The 12,182-nt window shown below is 41.7% G+C and overlaps 1 protein-coding gene across 1 annotated transcript in view; it reads left to right on the top strand.

Annotated features, from left to right (window-relative positions):
* The window catches only part of LOC116745508, a 46,447-nt gene that overhangs the window by 19,714 nt on the left and 14,551 nt on the right, over positions 1–12,182 (top strand). Inside the window, exons 4-5 of the mRNA XM_032616268.1 lie at positions 5,125–5,162; positions 5,444–5,471. Coding sequence (XP_032472159.1) covers positions 5,125–5,162; positions 5,444–5,471 — 66 coding nt within the window. The remainder of the gene's footprint in view (positions 1–5,124; positions 5,163–5,443; positions 5,472–12,182) is intronic.

Here is a 12,182-nt window from a genome sequence, read left to right as displayed (position 1 = left end):
GTGAGCCCACATCCATCATCCCTCATCCGATCTCCAGTGGTGCTTGGGTATCTTGTACCATTGGGCCACAAATCCCATTAGAGCAAAGATCAGGGTTGTCCTCTGATGTATTACCGACACATGTATCACGGATACATGATACATAATGAATGAATGAATTCATATAAACCTTTCTTTAATTATTTCATTCTTTCACGTACTGAGCAAGCACTCTGTACCAGACACTGAGGAATCAGAGATTAAAATATAATCCCAGTCTTCAAGGAGATTATAGCCTGGAGACACAGACAGACATGAATCTGGGCAACTAGAATTTCCAGCTTCCCCTAGTTAGTGGTTAACTAACTTCATTTAGCCAGCAAAATCACACCAGTCACATAGTAAGGATACATACTGGCTGGACACGACAACATCCTTCTAAAATTCAACCACCTCTTACTTTGGCAGTGAACTTGACTCCCACCCTCTTTCCCAGGGTTGTGGGGCAGGGGAGGTTCCAGTTCAGATGCCCTTAGTCTCCTATTACTCTGAAGCTCCAGATTACGCTCTACATCCCATATCTCCTATGGAACCAGGCCACCTTGCCGAGGTCACTTTTGACCCAAAGCCCTTTCGCTGTGCGTCAGGGTCTCTGTGAGTGATTTTTCCCTCAGGAGGGGAGATGTGAAAATAGCCCATTAATAAATAACACTTTGTCCTAAAGGACTTTTGGGCATATGCTGTTATTGATGTTTTGTTTGTTTTGATTTTGCTTTAGAGTATAGATTTGATGTTCCACCTCCCCATCTTGCTTTCATCTTTATTCTTAACGATCACATTTATTCCACTTATAGGAGTAATCAAAGAGGTAAAACCCTCTGCCTGTGGGGGAGAACAGCACAGATAAGAAGCCCAGAAATAGGAACTGTTTTCTGATGAGAAAATGTCAAATTTTATAGGAGATTAGCTTTGGGTATTGGAGGGAGGGTTATCATTATGGCCTGAAGCAACTATACGTATCTCTAGAGTTCTGATGGCCAAGAAAGGTGGAATAAATGTTTGGGAAGTGTTTTAATATTTTGATCTCTGAAAAAGGCTAGAGCATGAAATAAGTAAACGAAAATACTTTAACGCTTTTTGACTCTTGGAGCCAAAAAAAAAAAACCCACAAAAAATTAACCTTTATAATTTCATGGTATTGAAATTTTACTAGAATTAAATTGTTTTAAATCACACAATTGCTCCAGCTCCAGCTGTGTGCGCTGGTGTGAATCAAATACTGTCTGTCATTTAGATTACACTTCTCCCCTCCGTAGCCCCCCAGCAAGGGTCCCAATGGCTACAATTAAAACCACTGCACTACATGGTTTCGCAAGGGAATTCTAACAAACCTTTAAAGAGAAGATAATCCCAGGGCTGTTTAAACATGCTATATAGAAAAAAGAGGAACTTTTCCAAAATCTTTTAGAAATATGAGCACAAGACTTATACCAATCCAGTGAATACTTCATTAAATATAAAAACATAGGTGCAGGTCATTAATTACTATTAATGCAAAAAATTCAATTACAATATTAATAAAAAGAATATAGCATATTAAAATTAATATATCATATGGAGTTTGTTCCAGGAATTCAAGGGTGGTTCAACATATGGACCTCTACTACCAAAACCCAGAACATCCTCTTCTGGTAGTAGTGGACTAGATAATTTAGAAGAATACTTTCCACAAAGAAAAATCTTTAAGTTAGACAAAGTATAACAAAAATATTTTAGTAAGAGTTAATAAGATAGGGATCAATTACCGAATGAGGTCTGGGAGAGGTTGGGAAAGTGGGTTGGTGAGCAGAGCACTTGGGGTCACTTTTTCCAGAAAATGTGCTGAGAGTCTAAGATGTACTTTGTGCAGTCCCATAGGGATGGGGGACAAAAGATGGAATCCACCTAGGGTAGGGACTGTGGTTCCATCCCATAGTATTTAATTCAGATAGAATCTAGAAGCAGTGGGGGAATAGATTGATTTCTCAATATGTAGTATTGGAACAACTGGGTAGCCACTTGAAAAACAAAGTTGGATTCAGACTTCACACTACATATGAGGATAAATTCCAATTGAATCAAAGTTTGAAATGGAAGAAAAATGAAATCATGAAAATAATAGAAGAAAATATGAGAGTATTCTAACTCCAAAGGGAGCAAGGCCTTTCTCATTATATCACAAAATCCAAAAGCCACTAAAAATAAATTGATACATTTGGCTACATAAAAAATTTTGCAATGCAAAATATAAACAAAGACAAATGATAAACTTGGAAAAATATGTTCAACTCAAATCACAGGCAAAGAGTTAATTTCCATAATATTTACAGAGGAAAAGATTACTAGCCCAAGAGAAAAGTGGGCAAAAGATGGTCCACAGATGATTCACAAAAAAGAAAAGAGAAATGACTCTTATTATAAAAAGATGCTCAACCCTAGTCATATGAGAAATGCAAATTAAAACCACATTGAGGTATCATTTTTCACCCATTATACTGGTAAAATCCAAAAATTTGAAATCAGACTGAATGGGTCAGAAAACAAGCATTCTCACACGTTACCAGTAAGAAGGTAAATTGACACCCCCTATCAAGGGCAATTTGTCAGTATTTATCAAAATTACAAATGTTTATACCCTCTGATCTAGCAGTCCCAGAATTTTTTCCTGCAGATATCCTTACATATGTGCAAAATGATATTCATAATTATGTAATGGCAAAAGAATGGAAACAGCTAAATGTTCAACAATAAAGGAGTGGTTAAATAAATTATGGTCCCTCCATATGTTGGAATATTATACAGCTGTAAAAAGAGAGTAAGGAAATTCCTTATGTATTTTATGGAAAGTTCAGCAAGGTACATTCTAACAAAAAAAGGCAAAGTCCGGAGCAGTGTGCTACCATTTGGGTAAAAAAAGAGAGAGAAAAGTAACGTATACCCATAGTAGTTGGTATACACATAATTTTTCTAGAAGGATAAACAAAAAACTAAAATCAAGCGTCACCTATTAAGGAACATGGGCACTGAGTGGATGGGAAAAGGGTAGGAGGGAGACTTTTTACTACCTGTGTTTTGTTTTATTGGATGTTTGAACAATGTGGATGCCTTATTTATTTACACCTCTGAGGTGTAACGTTCAGTGTCATGGCCAACCTCCTAACCCACTATTAAAGTAGCAGATGGACTCTATTTCCCAGCAGCCAGAAGAGATTGCCCTGAGATGAACTCTCTTCTGGCCAAAGGCACTGATTTCTAATCATCAGCTGGGCTTGGAATGCAGCTGACGTGGTTTATGAGACAGAATGGAGCTAACAGACCCCTACTTCAATTTTACCTCTAACTTTGATTCAAGAAGCAATTTTTTAATCGTGGTAAAATATATATAATATAGAAGTAACCATTTTAACCATTTTTTATTGAAGTATAATTGATTTACAATGTTGTGTTAATTACTGCTGTACAGCAAAGTGATTCAGTTATACATATATATACATTCTTTTTTTAAATATTCTTTTCCATTATGGTTTATCATAGGATATTGAATATAATTCTCTGTGCTATACAGTAGGACCTTGCTGTTTATCCATTCTATATATAAAAGCTTACATCTGCTAATCCCAACCTCCCACACCACCCCTCCCTTAACCCCTCCCCCTTGGCAACCACCAGACTGTTCTCTATGTCTGTGAGTCTGTTCCTGTTTCATAGATAGGTCCGTTTGTGTCCTATTTTATTTTCTTTTATTAAAATATTTTTAAAAATTTATTTATTTTTGGCTGCATTGGGTCTCTGCTGTGCGTGGGCTTTCTCTAGTTGTGGCGAGTGGGGGCTACTCTTCGTTGTGGTGCGCGGGCTCCTCTTGTTGCGGAGCACAGGCTCTAGGCGTGTGGGCTTCAGTAGTTGTGGCACACGGGCACAGTAGTTGTGTCACATGGGCTTAATTGCTCCATGGCATGTGGGATCTTCCCAGACCAGGGATTGAACCCATGTCCCCTGCATTGGCAGGTGAATTCTTAACCACTGCACCACCACCAGGGAAGTCCCCTGTATCATATTTTAGATTCCCCATATAAGTGATATCATATGGTATTTGTCTTTCTCTTTCTGACTTACTTCACTTAGTATAATAATCTCTAGTTGCAACCATGTTGCTGCAAATGGCATGATTTCATTCTTTTCTATGGCTGAGTAGTATTCCATTTTATGTAGGTACCACACCTTCTTTATCCATTCATCTGTCAATGGGCATTTAGGTTGTTTCCATGTCTTGGCTATTGTGAATAGTGCTGCTATGAACATAGGGGTGCATGTATCTTTTTTGAATTATAGTTTTGTCAGCATTTTAACCACTTTTAAGTGTACAATTCAGTGGCATTAAATACATTCACAGTGCTGTGCAGCCATCTCCACCTTTCATCATCCCAGATAGGAAGTCTGTACCCATTAAACAACAATTCCCCATCCCTCCTTCTCCCCGGCCCTTGGTACCTACTGTTCTACTTTTTGTCTCTATGAATTTGCCTATTCTCATATAAGTGGAATCATACAATATTTGTCCTTTTGTGCCTGGCTTATTTCATTTAGCATAATATATTTTTTATAAATTTATTCATTTATTTTAATTTTTGGCTGCATTGGGTCTTCGCTGCTGCACGCGGGTTTTCTCTAGTTGTGGAGAGTGGGGGCTATTCTTTGTTGCGATACATGGGCTTCCCATTGTGGTGGATTCTCTTGTTGCAGAGCACGGGCTCTAGGTGCGTGGGCTTCAGTAGTTGTGGTACATGGGCTTCAGTAGTTGTGGCTCGCGGGCTCTAGAGCGCAGGCTCAGTAGTTGTGGTGCACGGGCTTAGTTGCTCCGCGGCACATGGGATCTTCCCAGACCAGGGCTTGAACCCGTGTCCCCTGAATTGGCAGGCGGATTCTTAACAACTGTGCCACCAGGGAAGCCCCATTTAGCATAATATTTTGAAGGTTCATCCATGTTGTAGCATGCACCAGAATTTCATTCCTTTTTTATGACTGAGTAATATTCCATTGTATAGATATACCACATTTTAGTTCTTCATTCATCAGTTGATGGATATTTGGTTTCTTTCCACTTTGCAGCTATTGTGGATAATGCTGCTACGAACGTTGGTGTCCAAGTATCTGTTTGAGTCCTTGCTTTCAGTTCTTTGGGGAACATATACCTGGGAGTGAAATTGCCCTTATTTTGGCTTTTAACCAAATGAGCTAACCAGAGCAACACTCCTCAAAGATTGTGAAGACTCTTGACTGCAAGGAATATCAGGAAGAAAGTTAAAATACAAACAATTAAACAATGTAAAACAGCCAAGCACCGTCTACACATAAATGCATCACAACCAAAATAAACGTGAGGCAACTGAATGCCACGGGCTTTGATGTCGTCGACTTTTTCCCACAGATGATCCACAGCTGTGTTGGTATCTCAGGTTTGTCTTCATCCCGGGGCCGGAAGGATTTCAAAGGTTGCCTGGCACTCCCCCTATAGGAAGTACAGATGGGTCTGCAGCTTCTACCTACTCACAGGTAAATTGGAACCTGAGCTGTGCCTCATGGGATTTTTGGCACTCAGCAAAGCTGCCCTGTGGTGGCACTAATGTATCATTTGCTTTTTGAACTCTGAAAAAGGCTGCTGGCAAGCTTAATAATTTGCTGGTGGCGTTCTGACCTCCTCTGAGAGGGCTTCTGGGCAGGGGCATCCTAAACGGCATTAAACCTGAGCCAAGGTATCACCAAATTTGTGAAATAAGCACCCTGCCCTTCTCACTTCTCTGGCATCAGTTTTTACTCATCGTGAACAGTGGGTGAGTGGCTATTGGCAAGGCTGCTTCCTCTATGTAAAACTTCTCAAAACCCGCCTACAGTGGGTCACTTGTGAAGTCCCACAGTTGGCCATGGTGAAGCGCCTGTTAGGTACATAGCCGCCCCACATTCACCCTGTGTGCAGTTCTCACTGTGGCTTGCTGCCAGGCAGATGGCAGAAGAGGCTCACCCTTAACTCCAAGAAGATAAGGGAGGGATCATGTACGCAAAAACAGCTTCTTCTGCCTTGAGGAGTTGAAAGAATGACACAATGAACTCTTGGAATCGGGAGAGCTCTTTTTTGAGGACCCTTAGTTCAACACAGAGCAGATATTTTTGTTTGCCACCCCCTCTTCTGTCCACACCACCCTAATTTCTCATGGGGGAATTAACCCTTCCCTGGTTCGCAGCCATGTGGTACTTTTTGTTTTTTTATAGCTGTGCCATGTGGCTTGCGGGAGATCCCCGAGCAGGAATCAAACCCACGGCCCCTGCAGTGGAAGCACGGAGTCCTAACCACTGGACCACCAGGGAATTCCCTCAGCCACGTGGTTTACATATACCTAACCCCGCCCCACAGTTCCAGGGATGGATCCTGATTAGCTTAAGACCGAGTGTCCCAGCCCTTGGATGCAGTGATTAGTTTAAAATGAGTAGTTAACCCAAGCCAGTAAGATGCAAGGAAATGTTTGCTGGTGTTTCTGGGAAGGAAAAGCCCCCTTTTGGGGCAGAAGTATGCAAATAAGGAAGGATGTAACCTCAGGAGTGCCTGGCAGCCATTTTGCTACCATGAGGGAGAGCATGCCTGAGATTAAAACTGAGGACGTTGAGAAACCAACAGAGAGAAATTGGGCACACTGTTTGAACCTATATCAAGCCCCACCTGAAGTTAACCCCGTCTCTGAACCATTCAGTTATGTGGGCCAATAAATGACCTTTATTTTTTTAAGCCAATTTGAGTTGGAGTTTCTATTACTTGCAGCATAAAGTTGTCCAGCTAATTCAAGCCTTCATAATCAATGCTACAAGAAATATAGATCTTCCAGTGAGAGAAAATTGTTAGTTGTTTCCGTGATGTGTTACTGGAAGTTCAGCAGAGGATAAGGGCAGGAGGATGGAAAGCATGTGAAGAGGAAGTTTGGTGTCTGGCCCAAGGAAGTGAGAGTCCCTACTGAAGACTTCTTATTCAGGAGGGGTGTTGCTATGCCCCAGGTGATGGCATGAGAACCATTCTTGTATAAATTGAAGAAAGAAGACAAGTTTGTCTTGGTCTGATCTCCCCCTACTATTCTCATTTCCTCTATAAAATGAGGATGTTGGATTTGGTGAGCTCCAGCATTCTTAAAGAGCACAGGCTTCCGAACCTCACATACCTGAGATCGGATCCTAACATCAGCTGAACAACCTCAGTCAAGTTACTTAACCTCTCTGAGCCTCAGTTTCCTCAGCTACAAAATATGGGTATCGATTATACCTTCCACACAGTGACTTTTGTGACGACCTAATGAAATACCACGTATGAAGGTGCTAGCACAGTGCCTGGCATATGGTAAATATCCTATAAATATCAGCTCTCCCTCCCCCACCCCACTGCCATCTCTGTAAGTATAGAACAAAGGGTAGGCAACCTCTTGCTAAGGGGGCCAAGTCTGGCTCCTGCTTTTGTAAATAAAGGTTTATTGGAACACAACTTTGCTCATTCATTTACACATTGTCTATGGCTGCTTTCTAGCTCTAAGCAGAGTGTTGAGTAGCCAGGACAGAGACTGTATGGCCCACAACACCTAAAATATTTACTGTCTGGCTCTTTACAGAATAAGCTTCCTGATGTAGAACATAAGGCCTGATCTAGTTTAAGGAACCTGAGTCATTTTGCCAGCAGGGAGGGGAAGTGTTGGGAAGGTATAAAGAAACTTCTTGATGCCTCTTGAATCTTTCATGCTGACTCTGGCGGCCAGTCTCAAAGGAGAATAACCCACGGCAGGAAAAAAATCCCAGGGAAATAGTCAAACATGGATCGGGATTCAAACCTTCCCCAGCACTTGAGGAAAGGGGCCGAAAGGAAGCTTGTCTCTCTAGATATCACACACACACACACACACACACACACACACACACACACACACACACACACGCACACAGCTACAAGGACGTGACCAGACTTTTTTTTTTTAAGTACTTACACAAAAATAGTAAATGTTGCAATAGGTCTGGGATGCTGTTCTGGTGAGAAGAAACAACTTCCTTTGGGGCAGCATTTTCTGTGGGTGTGGCATCTGGAAGAGATTATCTATGTCAGGGTCACGAGCATTCGTTGATCACGGGATGCTTGGGTGGCCCCAGCACTGACTGGAGCTGAGCTTAATGCTCCAAACAGATTACCTGACCCACCGTCCAGAGCAATGTATGGTTTCCTCTGTACCTGTAACTGTATGAGAAAATGGCCCGCCCCGCAGATCTAGCTGTTGCCCTTCTAGGTGGTACTGACCCACGGTAATTCACCATGACTTTCCGTGCAGACTGAGGGCAATTCACACCCCTCTGAGCTGCACAGCCATGTCCATAGAAGATACCATCACTGGTAACTCAGCTTCTTCCTTAAACAGATAACAGGAGGCACACATGCCACTGAACAATGTGTTGTGTTATTTTTTCCCTTTTTAAATTGAAATATAGCTGACATACAACATTATGTTAGTCTCAGGTGGTGGTGTTTTTCTTAGCAAGACACACCTCACTGGGTGAGGCCAGGGGCGCCCTGGCCCTGCTTGAGTAACAAAATACCTCAAGGCACTTTTTTTTGTTTGTTTGGGGTGGTTTTTGTTTGTTTGTTTGTTTGCTTTTAGCCTTTGCTCTGTGAGAGAAGCCCACCTCTGTGTATTTCTGCGTACTCGGGGCTGGAAACCATTCCCCGACCCCATCACCCCCACTTCCTGGAGAAGTAGTTCTGATTAGCTTGCTCTGTCTTTCTTCCTTTCTCCCTGTCTCTCTTACAAACACATAAACTGTGTGCTTACCTCATGGCAAGTCTCACCCTCTTGTGATGATCACACAGCCTGCATTGCCCTGACCCCAGCCCCTCCAGGATCTGGACGGGGCTGCTTTAATGCTTCAGCTGCCCTTTGGTGCTTCCTGTGCTTAGGAGCTGGTTAGCTGCTTAGATGTTCTGCCAGTGACACCAGAGAGAGGCTTGCTGGTGTGGACTGGAACCACCCACCACCAGTCCTGAGCCAGGAACTCTGAAGGGAGAAAATGTTTCTAAACTAGGAACTCTCAGTGCATGGAAGATGGAAGGGGTTACAAACCTTGCCTTCAAACCTGGAAGGGATTTCAAATCATTTCCTCCAACTTCCCCATTTTATGGATGGGGAAACTGAGGGCTTGAGGGGTGATGTGGTTTCCCCAGGACACGCAGCTGGCTCTTGGCAGCACTGCAAATCAAGTCCCAGGTCCTCTTTGTCACATCAAATGGTAAAGCGCATTATTGCCATTGTACAGCTGCGTCCAGCACCAAGTGAAGGCAGGCATTTGGTCTGGCTTTTCTCAGAACGTGGTCTTTCTCATGAGAGACAGGTGGGCACGGGGCAATGACCGACGTCTCTCCTCCCATTTTCATCACAAAATGCCAAAGCCTGTAGGGTAGTGATTCCCAGAGCGTGGTGCTCATACCACAGGTGGGTTGTACATGAGATGATTTCAGGTGGTACCCACTTATTAAGTGTTAACCCTAACCCTAACCTAACCAGGTAACCTCTTAACATTTATTTAACGTGTATGTATGTTAATGTGCACTAGGGAAGTATATAAGTGGACACCAAATCTATTCATGTTTATTATGCTTGTATATGACTACTTAGGAGGGGGGTGGTGCTCATTAACTAAAAATATATTCAGTCAATAATAGCATACGTGATTTGTTAATTGGGAAAAGACATACTAAGCAGATGACTGAAGTTCAGGAAATGCGGTGTGGAGGATACCAACGATTTGGGGGAAGAGACTTAAACCACTGACTTGCCAGTGATGAAGAAACACCCCCTCAGCCTCATTAATCACCAGACAAATGCAGAATGAAAGTAGAATGAGATACAACTTTTCACCTTTCAGTTTGGTCAGGATTATATAGTTTGTTGTCACTTCAGAGGCTCATATACTAGATTTAGAATGACCCAGAGAGCATTGGCAGGGTCCCTGGGCACAGATGACATGCAAAGCGATGACCAATCCCGTGAGGCTGTTATGTGAGTAATTGAATTAGTATTATTGAGAACAGGTGGCTCTTTTCTGAGGAGGAAGAAGGAGAAAGTGAGATCTTTGAGAGTAAGTGAAAATTCTGTCATCCTGAATATTAATGGCAAAATTCACTATACACTCATGACATGGTTTAAATGTGTATATTTCTTAGCTTTTTCCCCTGAAAAGACCTATAAACAATGACCAATCCAGTAGCAATAAACACCACTAATACCTTGACTGAGGTCTCCAAATGCCACTTCCCACTAAAAAGAACCAGAGCTCTTTGGAGAAACAACTGATTTTATGTCTAGGACAGGAAATATATAAGATAAGCCTGAAAGATCTTGTCAAACAAGAAAGCAACAAAACTATCAAAGACTACTAGAGTGATGTCAAAAGGCCTCAGAAGTTACCTTGAAGAAGCTCCCGCTGGCCAAAGATGGGACAATTTGAATGTCAAGAAGGTTAATAACTATACTAGAACAAAATGCATAAATACACTTAAATCCCTGAATTTATCATTATACTAAAAACAAGTCAAAACAAAAGAAAACCTCACTGGTTACTTTTCAAGGATACCAGTGAACCAACTCAATTTTAGAAATTGGAAATAACGGTAAAGAGTCAAGTAATCATCCTGTGTTTCATATATGAACTATGCCTCTGGGTAAACAAATAGTTGATGAAGGGAAGTTTCCTTTTTGTTTTTGGGGTTTTTTTGCTCTTTTAAAAAATTTTTTTATTTATTTAACTTTGGCTGCGTTGGATCTTTGTTGCTGCACACAGGCTTTCTCTAGTTGCGGAGAGCGGGGGCTACTCTTAGTTGCGGAGCACAGGCTCTAGGCGCACAGGCTTCAGTAGTTGTAGCATGTGGGCTTCAGTAGTTGTGGCTCACGGGCTCTAGAGTGCAGGCTCAGTAGTTGTGGTGCACGGGCTTAGTTGCTCCGCGGCATGTGGGATCTTCCCAGACCAGGCCTCGAACCCCTGTCCCCTGCATTGGCAGGCGGATTCTTAACCACTGCGCCACCAGGGAAGCCCGAAGTTTCTCTTTATAGGCATTTTCCTGCTGCTACATGGAGAAGGAATGATGGCATAACACCTTTTGCACTCATCATGAAGAAAGACATGATGACATGATTACCATCCGAGGGAAGAACACAACTCCACCTGCAGAGCAGTCCTACCCTCTCCCCCATATTAAATCTGATCAAGGCTCTAGATCTAATTACCAATTCACAGGAGGGACATGTTAAAGGATTCCATGAGGTTCCCATCAGCAAAATACAGACTGTGGGAAACTCTACAGGATAAACTATCTAATGTCTTTAACAAATAAGTTACAGGGACAGATGAAGGTAGGATTTGAGGGGACTTGGAAGGAGAACCTATAAGTTAAAAGAGACTTATAGACTGTAATCTATGGGATGTTTTGAATCCTGATTCAAACAAACTGCCAATAAAATTATGAGACAATAGGGAAGTTGAAGACTGAGATTTGATTATATTAAGGAACTATTTTTTTATTTTATTGAAGTATAGTTGATTTACAATGTTGTGTTAATTTCTGCTGTATAGCAACGTGATTCAGTTATACATGTATATACATTTTTTTGCATATTCTTTTCCATTCTGGTTTATCACAGGATATCGAATATATTCCCTGTGCTGTAGAGTAGGACCTTGTTGTTTATCCATCCTATATATAATAGTCTGAATCTGCCAATCACAAACTCCCAATCCATCCCTTCCCCACCCCCTCTCCCCCTTGGTAACTACAAGTCTGTGCTCTATGTCTGTGAGTCTGGTTCTGTCTCATAGATAGGTTCACATATGTGATATCATATGGTATTTGTCTTTCTCTTCCTGACTTACTTCACTTAGTATGATAATCTCTAGGTCCATCCATTTTGCTGCAGTTGGCATTATTTCATTCGTTTTTATGGCTAAGTAGTATTGCATTGTATTTACGTACCGCGTCTTTTTATCCATTCATCTGTCAATGGGCATTTAGGTTGTTAAGGGACTATTGTTAATTTATTGAGTTGTCATCAGGGGATTGTGGTTGTTTTTTTTTTTGTTGTTGTTGTTTTGCGATACGCGGG

This window comes from Phocoena sinus, chromosome 20 (genome assembly GCF_008692025.1).
Source record: "Phocoena sinus isolate mPhoSin1 chromosome 20, mPhoSin1.pri, whole genome shotgun sequence".
Lineage (NCBI taxonomy): Eukaryota > Metazoa > Chordata > Mammalia > Artiodactyla > Phocoenidae > Phocoena > Phocoena sinus.
The sequence above is the reverse complement of the archived record's forward strand: the minus strand, read 5'-3'. Positions and strand labels throughout refer to the sequence as shown.